Source organism: Pseudorca crassidens, chromosome 9, assembly GCF_039906515.1.
Source record: "Pseudorca crassidens isolate mPseCra1 chromosome 9, mPseCra1.hap1, whole genome shotgun sequence".
In the NCBI taxonomy this organism is placed as follows: Eukaryota; Metazoa; Chordata; class Mammalia; order Artiodactyla; family Delphinidae; genus Pseudorca; species Pseudorca crassidens.
This window is the reverse complement of record NC_090304.1, coordinates 69,884,398-69,899,458: the sequence shown is the minus strand read 5'-3', so window position 1 is coordinate 69,899,458 and position 15,061 is coordinate 69,884,398. Positions and strand designations below refer to the sequence as shown.

General features: G+C 35.2%; 1 protein-coding gene across 4 annotated transcripts in view; it reads left to right on the top strand.

Moving 5' to 3' along the window:
- SLC36A4 (solute carrier family 36 member 4) overlaps nucleotides 1-15,061 on the top strand; it is a 44,679-nt gene that overhangs the window by 14,083 nt on the left and 15,535 nt on the right. For all 4 annotated transcript variants that reach the window (XM_067750695.1, XM_067750694.1, XM_067750697.1 and 1 more), the window contains 4 exons: nucleotides 1,697-1,781; nucleotides 6,630-6,857; nucleotides 8,796-8,894; nucleotides 11,903-12,072. In XM_067750695.1, coding sequence (XP_067606796.1) covers nucleotides 1,697-1,781; nucleotides 6,630-6,857; nucleotides 8,796-8,894; nucleotides 11,903-12,072 — 582 coding nt within the window. The remainder of the gene's footprint in view (nucleotides 1-1,696; nucleotides 1,782-6,629; nucleotides 6,858-8,795; nucleotides 8,895-11,902; nucleotides 12,073-15,061) is intronic.

The window sequence follows — 15,061 nt, the reverse complement described above, 5'->3', positions numbered from 1 at the left end:
CTCTATTTCAAATAAAATTGTGGTGTTTAGCTACATGTTCTTAAGACATCCAAAGTATGTATTTTAGCATAATCTTGTTTTTATTTTTGTATTGTTTAAATGTAACTTTATTATTGGTGGACACGGCTAATCAAAATCAGGTAAATACAGGACTGGAAAATAAGCACAGGCAATTCACAACACGCTGGCTATGGTACCAATGATACATGTGGTGGAAATTAAAAGAAGGAAAAGAGCAGTGTTAGTAGAGTAGTTTATGGTTCAATATGGCCTTTCTGGGGATTTTCAGGACGTTAGATGTGTTTATGAGCTGCTCAGAGTTCACAGCCTGATATGCTGTGTAGGAGAAGGAAGAAAACAGAGCCTAATGCCCTAGGGATTTGCCCCCAGAACCCTGTCTTCTTCCTTCTTTGCCCCCAGTCTATAGGCAACTTTGTCTATTTTTTTCTATCAAAAAGAATGGCTTTCAGATAGAAGTGGCTGGAATGATTGTTGGTAAGGATACTAAAATCAAAGGTGGATGAAGAGATCTTAAGGGAATACCTTATATGTAATTCATCAGTGAGAAGAAACTTGAATTCATTTCAAGGTACCAAAATTACTAACTAAATGAGATCCCTGAAGAACGATAGAGAACTAGAGAGTTATGGCAAGAATGAAGATGGGCACGGGCGCTTCAAGTTTCAAATGGGAGGAGGAGGGTCTGTAGATTTTTTAGACTAGGTTGCTTGACAGCTTGACATTAATGGTCAAACAAGAGACTATAACGAATTAGTAAATGCAAGCTCTTGTGTCACTAATTGTTCCCAGAACAATAGGGAAAGGTATGGGCTGTATACTAATAACATGTAGGCCGACTTTTGATTATAATAATACCCAAATAAAGCTCATTTGACCGGTGATTCCCCTTTCCTACTCCCATGTGCTGTTTTATGTAGCTGGAATTTTTTAGAGTATCTAAAAGAATATTAACAGAGCTAAGCTCCTGGAGAGGTCTCTGGTGGAATGACTTAGGGCCATGCCCCCAGTCCTCTCCCATTCCTGTTCTTATTAGTGATTTGGGTAGTAGGGAATATGTTCATCCTGTTTGCTGGGAAATACACTGGGTTGATCTGAAAAAGATCTTGAGAAGTAGGAGAGATGGGCTTAAAGTAACTGATGAAATGTTTTCATGAAATCATTTTATAGACAGATACTCTTTTTTTTTTTTTTTCCTTTTTTGCGGTACGTGGGCCTCTCACTGTTGTGGCCTCTCCCGTTGCGGAGCACAGGCTCCGGACGTGCAGGCTCAGCGGCCATGGCTTATGGGCCCAGCCGCTCGGCGGCATGTGGGATCTTCCCGGACCAGGTCACGAACCCGCGTCCCCTGCATCGGCAGCTAGACTCTCAACCACTGCGCCACCAGGGAAGCCCTAGACAGATACTCTTAAACTGTTGAATTTCAGAAGGAAATGATGGGAAAATATGGGCTTTTAACTTATGTAACATATTTTTGCTTAATAATATTTCTGGTGATAAACAGATCATAAATATGTGCTCTTTGTAGAAAATAAATGCTTTAAGCCTATTTCTTATTGTAATGAAGTAAAAAGAATAAATACTATTATGAAATGTTTTAAAATAGTTAAAAAGAGAAAAAATACATCGACATCTTAGCAGCTCTTATTAATACTTATTTGTGGGTATCTCTTTTCAGGAGTGTGGTTGATTTTTTTCTGGTGATAACACAGCTGGGATTCTGTAGTGTTTATATTGTCTTCTTAGCTGAAAATGTGAAACAAGTAAGTATTTTTCTCCAGTTTTTGAAATCATTTTCTTCTGATGCCATGGTTATGGCATCATATTTCCTCTGAGTAAGCTGTGGTTGAATATGAAAATGTGTTTCTTTCATAAATCATGTATCTTTCCAGATTTTCCTTTAGTCGTTTTTTTTTTGCAAGTTGGATTCTGCTATAATTGAATTTTACGTTTCTTGCTATTATATCAATAATGCTTGTTCTTTCAGATCAAAACAGGCATAATTTACTGATTCTTGGCTATTTGGAATTTAGACCTCAAAAGCAGATACACGGATGTTTTGGTAGCATATTTTTTACATTGATATTTTATAAAAAAGTATATAAGGCATTAGCCAGCAGCCTAAAAAGTGAAGTTAAAAAGTGGGCATTATTAAAATCTCATAATTATTGCCATTGTCTAAAAAGATACTGTGTCCAGAAATGTACAGTAGTTCTCTCCATATTATAAAGGTTTGTTTTAAGAGTGGTTTGCAGTCTTGGTAGAGACTGTCAATTTGAACAAACATGCAAAGCACTGAAATAAAAAAGCTCCCCTATCAGAATAATGCCAAAGCACATTTCTTTATGTGCTTTAACTGGTAGTTGGCCTATTATGCCTACTTCACCCTCTGCTCTTCTTTATTTTAATCAATAACATTTATTAGTATACACAAGTGCATGGTGCAGTAGTAGGCATTATATATAGTAATATGTAGAACTTCTCATAAGTATTTTAATGCAGAATATGTGTTCTACAGAATCTATATATCTAAGTATATATTTGACTCATTTTTCTAAGTTATAAACTGCTTCATTTTATATTTAGACCAAGATTTGGCAACATTTTTTATAAAGGGCCATAATAAGTATTTTCTGTTTTGCAGGCCATATGATCTCTGTCTCAACTCAGCCATAGACAGCAATACATTAGATATGGCTGTATTCCAATAAAATTTTATTTGCAAAAATAGGTGGTAGAATGGGTTTGGTCTGCAGGCCAAAGTTTAATAAAGCCACCAGCTTAGGTTTTTAATGTTGGAAAGGGTCACTGAGTCTTTCTCTTATAAATAAGAGAGTTGATGGTTTTATCAGCACGACTCATTATAGATGATGTGCCTTTGAGTTTACAAGTATTTAGTTCCACAAGTCACATATTTTTAGGGCTGCTAACTAAGTTAAGAGGCTGTTTATTGGCAAGATAGACATACCATCTTAGCAGTCATTTACATAGAATACAGTGGAAATGGTGCCTTTCTAGGATTGTGCAGCATGGTGGTACTATAGCTTTTCTATCATCTCCTAAGAGAGCTACCAACAAGCTTGATTTAAAGTTATAAATAATGCTAATAATGCCTTATAATATTATATTTATAAGCTATGATATATATCCTTTAATTTTTTACAACTACTCTGTAATATAAATTCTACGCTCATTTTATGAATGAGGAAACCTAGTCTCACAGAGCATGAGCAGTGTCCCCTAGGTCATGTGAATTGGGCAGAAACTTAGGTGCCTGACGTAGCTGCCACACAGTATATTAATTGTTCATCACTGGGCAGGACATTGTCTGATTTTAGTTGTGTGTATGTGTATGTGTGTGACACAGACTGTGTTAAGTACATAAAATAAATATAAGCTTAGGATTGGTGACTTTCTCCTATGAAATGATATCAGATGCTTCCAAAGTTGAATGGAAGAATTTAACTCATTTGCACATATCCTAAGAAGACCAGGTAGAAAAAGTGACTCTCTGGAAGGTAAGGAGAAGCTTGCTGTAGATAGATGAAAGATCTTTTGAGGCATGAAGAGCAATATGGGAAAAGACATTCAGTCAGACTTGAGACTTGAAAAGCTGATTTCGCAACGCTGAGCACCTCACCTCTGCAGAGCAGACAGATGGTCATTGAAACAGCATCATCAGAGATTTTCCCTCTCTGCAGAGGGGTTCTCACACTTGATAGCAATCTCCAATAAAAGACACATGGTTTGATTAAACCTTACTAATTGCTACTACTTTTACAGTTAAAATTTGTAAGATTTTTACCTCCTTAATCTACATAAAATTAAAGTTTCAGTATTTCATCGAATCAAAGAATTAAGAGTTTAGTTCGCATACAAACGTATACATCTCCTGCTTTGTACCTGTCACATGGCTGTTCTTGATCCCGTTAAGCCACTGTGGACAATCGACAGGGGGAAAAGAACTGTGGTGCTTCCAGTGATTCTAGTCCGTGGTGGTTATAGTAGCTCCTCTCTGTTCTCACTCTAAGACACTCAAGAAAATGTCAGGTAGACAAAATAGTGTATATGAGCATGAAGAGTTGGGAAGGGATTTTACATTCAGAGGAAAAAAAATGTTGTGATACCAAAGACCATGGACTTTAGAGTCAGAAGATCTGAATTCAAATCCGTGCTCTCAGTTTTAACTCACACATTGGGTAAGACCCTCTTGTGCCTCGTCAAGCCTCGGTTTCCTTATTTGTAAAATGGGAACGGTAGCAGAATCTCCCCATGTTCCTCATAAATTTATTGTGAGGCTCAGCTGACAAAGGTTTGCAAAAGCCTTTATAAAATGCATTATGCATTTTATATGCAGTATGCAAATGTAGCGTATTGTGTCTTTAATTCTACATTTTAGCTTTGCTGAAGAACATAATCTGCCTTTGGAATTTTAACCATTAAATTACTGAATTGAAAAGTTAATAAATAGTAGAATTTAGTAAATTTGAGATCTCAATGGAAACAACTGAATTTAGTAATTTTATTTTATAATATTTATTTCAGTGTTTTGCATTTTGGTAAACATGTGAGATCATAGGAAGTCCTATTAGATAGCCAGTCTCTGTCTCTAGAGGGCACCAAAGGATTCAAATGTTTACCTGAATCTTGCTCTGGGTATGTATCTACATTTTTATTTTACTTTATTTTTTAATCTTGAGAATTTTTATAATCATCTTTCTGCCAAAGAATACTAATTATTATGAGAGATTTGTGGTAGAATTGATTTCAAATTCCCAAGCACCTAAAGACTCAAACAGTCCTTTCTAAAATTGGTTATATAACTGCTTTTCTCTTACCAGGTATCCTTGTTAGAGCTTAACTTTGATCATTATCTAATCTGATTATTGGACGTACTTCTTTGATACAGAAGTATTTGGCTGTAAATAGTTTGATTACAGAGGAAATTGGGTCAACAAATAAAATACATTCTTAAAAGCCAAGTAATGTGAATTATCAAATTTGCTTCTATTTCAAATTATAGAAAATAAAATTAAAAGTTTTAATGGACAATTACAATATAAATGAGAGCTATGCATTTCTTAAATGGTACATGGTGTAACCTGAGAGTTTGTTAGTCCTGTGTGAGTTATAAATTGCCAATATAACTTAAAACTAGTAGATATATTCCCTGCAGTTTAAGATGATATGTACATTTGTAGTGACACTAAACATTGCTTATTGTGGATAAGTGTAAAATTAAACACTTAAATTATTATTCATATCAGGATTTTGTTCTGTACTTCTGACTTTTTGGCCTTTTGTTACTGTATTTAAGGAGAGAGAGAGAGAGAGATGTCAAGGTGGAGGCCAGGTGGCTACTTGGGCAGGGCCCCTCTTTAAGGATTGCAGCATTTTGGTCAGGTAAACATGTACCTGTCACAAGCTAGATTCTGGGATCTCAGGCCTGGGTTTGAATCCTAGAATCAGGACTTACTGGCTTGATATTATATAGGGTGTTTTTTTTTTTTTTTACCCTCCCTAAACCTCAGTTTCCTCAGCTATAAATTGATATTAATACTACCACCCACCTCAGAGTGTTGTTTTGAGGATTAAATGAGATGTTGTATAACATTTAGTTCAGTACCTGACACATAGAAAGTACTCAGAAAATACTTGCTGTTATTACTATAGGGTCTGGTTCTTAAGAATTTATGTATCCAGAGACTTGATAAGTCTTTGCGTTCCATTGTGTTCAAAGGAGGGTACAGTATTTGGGGCAAATAGATTTTCACTGGAATTTATATTATAGTTTGATCTGCCTGTGCTGTGAGTTTTAAAGATTATTTTTAAAGTCCTCTATAATTCCATTTCTATTTTTGTAAGTTGGATTATGTGATTAATTGAATCAAGGGCAATTTTTAATAAATGGAGCCTATAATCATTGAATCTCTTGAAAGTTGAATATAGTTTTATAGACGTGGCTAAATAAATTCTGAGGCAAAGTTGATTTAACTTGTGGAAGTTTTTTGCTCTAATAAAAATTTATTTAGTGTCTAGCATGCATGAAGATAGTTGATTTTTAACAAATATTTATTGACAGTAATGATAATTCATCAGCAGTTGCTTTATAAAATACCTTTAAAGTTAGGCTCTGATTTCTAAATTTAATTTTGAGTACTGTACATTTCTAAGAGGTACTTAGAGATTGTTTCTTACTTTGAGAAAAGTATGTTAGTAGAATACCCAGTGGCCATTTGGGACAAGCATGCTTCCATTTTTGATTATCTGAGAAGCAGGTTGAGCCTTTCTAGTCATCATGAGCATCACATTCACAAAGCTTCACAATAAATTAGTAAATCCATCCTCATAATTTTCTAGTGAACTTTCTTTTCACAGTATGATAAAGTTATTTTGCAAAGAAGATTATCCTATTTTAATTATCCTTAAATTTGATATATATATTTCTAAGACACTAGAGTATCTTAAAACTGTGTATTTTATTTATTGTAAATGAATTTATCATAGAGTGTATATAGATCATAATTTTCTTCATATTTCTCCTTTATTATTATAAGTTGATGGAAGTTTTTTTCCCCCCTCTTCCTTATTCTCCTGGTAATCCTGTATAGGTTCATGAAGGGTTCCTGGAGAGTAAAGTGTTTGTTTTGAATAGTACCAATTCATCAGATCCATGTGAGAGAAGAACTATTGACCTAAGGATATATATGCTTTGCTTCCTTCCATTTCTGATTCTTTTGGTCTTCATTCGTGAGCTCAAGAATCTATTTGTGCTTTCATTCCTTGCCAACGTTTCCATGGCTGTGAGTCTTGTGATAATTTATCAGTACATCGTTAGGGTAAGTATAACATGTTTTTAACCGTGTCATATGTTTCTTAACAAGTAAATATTTTTCACTTTGGAGGTAAAAGTAATGATAAGTAAAGACTCTACTTCATATGTGTCACACAGGAGATAATCAGGGAACTCTGGTTTCCTTCTCGGGGACACTGTTTAGTTGAATAAGCAATATATGACATAGAGATTGAAAGCATAGGCTTTGTAGTCAGATCTGGTTTTGAATCCTGGTAAGTATGTTTCTGGGCTGTATGATGTTGCTTCAGAAGATAGTAATGCCTGACTTATTAGAGCTGTGAGATTTAGGATCATGCCTTAGTGCACTACCTAACGTGAAACAAAGAACTCATTAGTGTTCTGTTTATTCCTTTAAGATTTAAACCAGTCACAAGAGATGGGAATATAGACGTGATTTTATAATTCTCTTTCACTTCTGAACCTTTATTTGCTGCCACCACTTCAGCTCACTGCCACTACACTAGGCTGTAACCTCTTTATCTGATGTATGCAGTAACCTCAATTCATTTCATTGTCGGCAGTCTGGAGATCCTTAACCAAGTTTCCTTAAAATATGCTATTGATGGGATTCAGGGGATCTGCAAATCCCTTAAAATTACTTATAAGATTTAGTGTTTCTGTATGTATATATGCATCTTTCTACTGAGCAGCTGTATAGCCTTCATCTCTCATAGGAGCCAGTGACTCAAAAAAGGTGGAGAATCCTATTTTTTCCTGATACAGTCCATTTTATACATTGCTGCCAAAGCAGTTGTCCTAAAATCTCCATTAGCAATTCATTACAAATTCTTTTATGATGGATGTATGTTTCCTTTTTGCCCCATCTTAATTACAAAGCCTGTAGACTCTTTGTTATAGCATGTGAGAGTGAAAGGGGACAGGCAGGAAGATCTCACAAGGCTTTCTGGAGTTCGTGACCCCTTGGCTGGACATGTAGGAGTTAGTGGAGCAGAAAAGGAGGCTCCTTAGGTAGAGGGAACCATGTGAGCCTTGAAGTACAGTTTAGCATTATCCAATAATCCAAACATTTTAATAATTTTTAAATTTTGACCCTAGCTTATGTTTCACCATTATATCACACAGTTCTACCTATGCTTCAGATCTTCTAAATCTATTCCCCAAATTTTCCCTGTGCTGTCACACTTCAGTTTCTTTGTTCATCCTCTTTCATTGGCCTTGAATTCCACTTCTAGTCAGGTAAAGGCAGAGAACACAGGCTGGTGAGGAGACTTGGGCTAACTGGAAGAAGTGGCCAGTGTGGACCCAGGGATCTTGAACAAGATGCGCAGTCTGTGAGCTTCCAGATAATGAGAGTTAGAAGAATGCTATGAGTCAGGACCAAGAAATCAAAGCCAGAGTCAAGGCATAGGCACAAGTAATAAGGGTAATGGCAGCTGTCAGGTCAAAGAGTAAGATGCTGAAACCACGAGGAGACCTGTTCTAGAGAACAGCACAGTGTTATTGAGATAGAAAGCCAAAGTCGGGAAATCTTAGAGACCAAAAGAGCAAGGAAAGTAGAGTGGGGAATGAATTTCATTGGACACCATCAGCAGTGGTTGATAACTGACTATATGGCTCTCAGCTCAGACGTTGAATATGCTTATGTATTTCCTATTGTGGCAGGAGCCATACCCAGTGAGAACAGCCTGGGACTTACAGGTGGAAACAGGTAATCAGGAGCATTTAGCTCAGATGGAATGTATGGGCTTGAGGGAAACAATTGCTTTTGGCAGTGAAATCCTAACGGCTTGGCTACGTTTAACATAGGATGCTTAAAGTTTTTATTGAAAGAGTTATTCACATTTATAATACACGTTTGCTGCTGTGAAGCTCAGAAGTATATGATTTCGCTCTTCCATTTTAAATTCTTTCAAGTAAGTAAAGATGTAAGTTATTGACATCTTATTTTTTCTTTCTCCAGAATATGCCAGATCCCCACAACCTTCCAGTAGTGGCTGGCTGGAAAAAATACCCTCTCTTTTTTGGTACTGCTGTATTTGCTTTTGAAGGCATAGGAGTGGTAAGGATTTAGTCTTTATTACTGTTGTTTTAAAATCTTAAGTTAACACAAGGACTTATTTACATTTAAAAATGCCTGTTTTTCTTTTGTTTCTATTTTTTTATTCCTAGAAAACGATTTGCATTTTGGCACGATAGACTTGAATTATAGTTTACTTCTACTTACCAAGACTTTTATCTTAGATGTATCACTTTTTCTTAATCTGTGAAGTGAGAACACTTGAATAGATGATTTTTTAACATTTTATCGTGGAAATTTTCAAACCTATACAAAACTTAGAGAATAGTGTGATGAACGCCTATGTAAGCATCACCCAGCTTCAAAAACCATTAACTTATGGCTAATTTTGTTTGATCTGTATTCTGTCTACTCTAGCAAGTCTGGGTTATATTCAGACAAATCCCAAACATCATATTTTATAGACTAGATGATTTTAAATGAATTGAAATTGTTACAAAGTTACTATTGCATAAGAAGAGTCAAATATAAATTCTCTTCTTAGATTTATACGTATCATACTTGTTTTGAGAAATGATGTTATCATAAAGCTAATACCAAGAGATACAAACATCCTGAGAATTCTGAGATCCTAAATATTTCCATTAAAGATGCTTCCAGTTCATTTCAAGCCTAGAATATGTAGATTTGGGGAAAGTTGAATATTGCTGTTTACTCCACAGCTTATGTTTCATAGCCTGATGGTTTGGTATGGGAGCAAAACCACTCATAAACATCTATTTATATGAACCGCAGACAAAACAGAACTAAAAGACAATTTTATGCCATTTTACTTGGGTTTCTGCTCTCTCTGAATTCTCCTTTATAGAATTCTCACTAATTCTTACAGCTCCACTTATCTGTGTTACAGACATAAGTGTAGATTTTCATTTCTGCTTTAACTAGTAAGCTCTAGTTAACTGTTGGACATTTCCAGTTAAGTGTTGTTCCTTTGACATCTCAAATTCAACAACTCCGAAGTCTGACAGATAACCTTTTTTTTTTTAAATCTAAAACCAGTTTCACTTTCTCATTTCTCTATTTATTTTAGTTTTACTTCCAGTCACTTAAGCTTGAAATGTTGGAGTATTTCTTTTCACTGTGTCCCTGGTTTCCCCATTCCAGTCAGTAATTAAGACATGTTGAGTCTTCTTTTCATATTTCCCCAAATCTATTCCATAAAGGAGATTATGTGTAAAACACTTAATGCTGCTTGAGGGAGCCTCTGTAAATGTTCATTTCCTTCTCTTCCTCCTTTTCTAGCTGCATTGACACCGTTCTTGGCTTTAGCTTCTTATTTCAGGTCTGGATTATCTCCGGAACATACAGATTGTTCACTGTTCTGTTTCTGTTAATCACTTAAAATTTCCACGTAGACCTGACTAACGCCCCTGAAAAGTGGAGATGAAATTAGTTATTATCTCATGAGGTTATTGTAAATACGATGTGATGTATTACATGCAAAGCTTTTGAAAAATACCTAGCACATTGTAAGCACTCAGTAAATACTTGTTATTATTATTACTTAGTGTCTTTTACTGCATGGTCAAATTGTATGGTCAAAATCTCCAAATATTTGCCTAAAAAATTAACCTTTCAGTTAGCCTTTTTTCCTTTAAAGGTTTTTTTTTCCCCATAATGAAAATATTCATCTTATTAAATTGACGGACATTAGATACAGAGGGATAGATATAGGAACAGTTATAGACATGTATATACATGGGTTAGTATACATACATATATTTCCTAACTCTGTCTGCTGAGAGAACTGGAAGCAGTGGCACCCAGTAGCAATGAGCACACTCAGCGCCCAGATCCTGAGTTCTAAATACAGTTCTCCAACAAAGGAACCAAAGTTCTTTGGAGAAAGAGCTGATTGTAGGGCTGAAGCAAGGAAATTCAATGTGGGTCTGGAGCATCTTGTAGTGCCAGAAAGTATGGAAGTGCTCAAAAAACAAAAGAATGGATGCATGTCAAAGGGACACAGGACCCAACCTGATAGAATTCATGAGACCAAAGATGGAACGATATGAGCAACAAAATAAATAAGTGTTTGGGATTCATACTCAAAGTATAAAACAAATATACATGAATCCATACTTATACAAATAAATGATTAAATAAATAAATACATAGGGCAGATTTTCAAATAACTTATGTAGATACCCCCCCTCCAGGAGCTCTAATTTAATCCCCTCTATCTGTAGTGACTTACTTCCAATGAATAGAGTATGATGAGGCAGGAGGAAAAATCTCTACAGGCAGAGAAACCTGGCAAACACTGTCTTGCCCAAGTGATCAAAATTAACTTCACCAGTGATAAATCACGTTGATAGCATGGGTGATGAGAAGGGCACTGCACCTCTGTGGTATCCTTTTCTGAAACCTATTTTCCCAGTCTAGTCACGAAGAAAACATCAGACAAACCCAAATAGAGCGACAGTGTACCAAATACCTAACCAATGCTCCTCAAAGCTGTCAAGGTAATGTATAATAAGGAAGGACTGAGAAACTGCCACAGACCAGAGGAGATTAAGGAGACAGGACAGCAAAATGCAATGTGCTGTCCTGGATGGGACCCTGGAGCAGAAAAAGGACGTTAGTGGGAAAACTAGTGAAATGCAAATAAAGTTTGGAGTTTAATAGTAATGTACCAATATTGGTTCTTAGTTGTAACACAGGTACTTAGGTAGTGTGAAATGTTAACAATAGCGGAAACTGGTCAGGAATATATGGGAGTCTTCTGTTTATCTCTGCATCTTTTCTGTAAATCTAAAATTATTCCAGAGTAAGAAGTTTATTTTAAAAAACCTAACATAGTTTTGCCTACTAAGAGCTGATTTCAAATCTTTTTATTTTAAGAATAAAAAAATCTGTAGTGTGAAAAAATATATAACACGTAGAAAAATACATCAACAATTATGTTTGCATATAAACTATAGAAAGATTAATTTGTGTACATATAAGACGGGATATTAGATTGTTTTAAATTATTTGCATTCTCTTCTTAGGTCCTTCCACTGGAAAACCAAATGAAAGAATCAAAACGCTTCACCCAAGCATTGAATATTGGCATGGGAATTGTTACAACTCTGTATGTAACATTAGCTACCTTAGGATATATGTGTTTCCATGATGAAATCAAAGGCAGCATAACTTTAAATCTTCCCCAAGATGTGTGGTAGGTAGACAAGAGTTTGTTAACCTAGTTTGTGTATTTTGTAGTATAATTTACCAATATTTCATGATAAAGATGTATTCTTGGTTTTATGATTTAAACATTTAAAATCTTTACTGTGATTTCTTTATTTGTGTAATCTAAATTTTTTTCATAATCTCCAGAAGAGCTCACCTGTGATTTTACATATTCTTGTGGGATTTTTTTAAAAGATTCAGAATTATAGGGTGTTCCAAATTTGAGTAACATATAAGAGTAAAACATGACTTTTATTTATTTATTTATTTTTATTTTTTGGATTTTTCGAATTTTATTTATTTTTTTATACAACAGGTTCTTATTAGTTATCCATTTTATACACATCAGTGTATACATGTCAATCCCAATCTCCCAATTCATCACACCACCACCCCCCCCCCCCCGCTGCTTTCCCCCCTTGGTGTCCATACAAAACATGAATCTTTTAATATATACTCACCTTATTAAAAAAATTTAATACTTATCCTTGCTGTCAAAAATACAACACTCTGGGTTCCTGATTAAATAATACAACCCATCACTCATGGCCCTCACTGTTTTACTGGTCACCTTTAATACTGTATGTGCCCCAAGTCCTTTCTGAACACAATTAGGCCACATTGTACAGTTGAGCCTCAAACAACATGGATTTGAACTGCATGGGTCCACTTATACGTGGATTTTTTTCAATTAACATATTAGAAAAAAAATTTTAATTAATTTTTATTGGAATATAGTTGCTTTACAATGTTATGTTAGTTTCTACTGTACAGCAAAATGAATCAGCTGTACATATACATATATAGCCTCTGTTTTGGATTTCCTTCCCATTTAGGTCACCACAGTGCACTAAGTAGAGTTCCCTGTGCTATACAGTATGTTCTCATTAGTTGTCTATTTTATACATAGTGTCAATAGTGTATATGTGTCAATCCCAATCTCCCAATTCCTCCCATCCCTCCTTCCCCCTTGGTATCCATACATTTGTCCTCTATGTCTGTGTCTCTATTTCTGCTTTGCAAATAAGATCATCTATACCATTTTTCTAGATTCCACATATATGTGTTAATATACGATATTTGTTTTTCTCTTTCTGATTTACTTCACTCTGTATGACACTTTCTAGGTCCATCCACGTCTCTACAAATGACCCAATTTCATTCCTTTTTATGGCTGAGTAATATTCCATTTTATATATGTACCACATCTTCTTTATCCATTCCTCTGTTGATGGACATTTAGGTTGCTGCCATGTCCTGGCTATTGTAAATAGTGCTGCTGTGAACATTGGGGTGCATGTGTCTTTTTGAATTATGGTTTTCTCTGAGTATATGCCCAGTAGTGAGATTGCTGGATCATATGATAGTTCTATTTTTAGTTTTTTAAGGAACCTCCATACTGTTCTCCATAGTGGCTGTATCAATTTATATTCCCACCAACAGTGCAAGAGGGTTCCCTACGCCACACCCTCTCCAGCATTTATTGTTTGTAGATTTTTTGATGATGGCCATTCTGACCAGTGTGAGGTGATACCTCATTGTAGTTTTGATTTGCATTTCTCTGATAATTAGTGATGTGGAGCATCTTTTCATGTGTTTGTTGGCCATCTGTATATCTTCTGTGGAGAAATGTCTATTTAGGTCTTCTGCCTGTTTTTTGATTTGGTTGTCTCTTTTTTTGGTATTGAGCTACATGAGCAGCTTGTATATTTTGGAGATTAATCCTTTGTCAGTTGCTTCATTTGCAAATATTTTCTCCCATTCTGAGGGTTGTCTTTTCGTCTTCTTTATGGTTTTCTTTTTGTTTTTATTTGCATTACTCTAGGAGGTGGGAAAACTGGACAGCTACATGTAAAAGAACGAAATTAGAACACTCCCTAACACCATACACAAAAATAAACTCAAAATGGATTAAAGACCTTAATGTAAGGCCAGACACTATAAAACTCTTAGAGGAAAACACAGGTAGAACACTCTTTGACATAAATTGCAGCAAGATGTTTTTGACCCACCTCCTTGAAAAACTTGTTGAGATTTGCGACAATTTGAAAAAACTCAGAGACTACATAGCCTAGAAATATCAAAAAAATTAAAAAGTTAGGTATGTCATAAATCTATAAAATATATGTAGCTATACATATAACATACAAAATATGCGTTAATTGACTGTTTATCAGTAAGGCTTCCAGTCAACAGTAGGCTATTAGTAGTTAATTTTGGGGGGAATCAAAAGTTATATGCAAATTTTCAACTGTGCGGGCTGGCACCCCTCACCTCTATGTTGGTCAAGGGTCAACTGTAAGTAAATAGTATTAATATTCATATTAATATTATATACATCTTAATGTTTTCTTTAATATTAGAACCATATTCTGCTAAATGAAGCAATATACAGGGTTTTTTCTTCTTCCAGAGATTGGTCTTTGGAGATTTAAAAAAGATATTGGCAGTCATTACAATGCAGACTTGCTACCTTATTTATGAAATGGAAGGTAACTCCTTAGTTTTGATAAATGCAAAGAATAAATGCTGATTTAATTGAAATCACACCACTCCTTTAGCTGCTTGGGTAGAAGTCTGTGAAACCTTAAGTTTAAATAGTATATATTTGGTAAAATAGATAGCTAGTGGGAAGCAGCCGCATAGCACAGGGAGATCAGCACAGTGCTTTGTGACCGCCTAGAGGGGTGGGATAGGGAGGGTGGGAGGGAGATGCAAGGGGGTGTACGTACATGGGGATATATGTATATGTATACCTGATTCACTTTGTTATAAAGCAGAAACTAACACACCATTGTAAAGCAATTATACTCCAATAAAGATGTTAAGAAAAAATAAAGCATTGTTTCCCATTAAAAAAATAAATAAAATAAATAGTATATATTTTGGCTGGCTTCCTAATGAGAGTTTGACTGCTATTCAGTAATCATTTGAATCCTGGGTCTTCACTGGAGTCCAGAATGTTGTTAGAACAA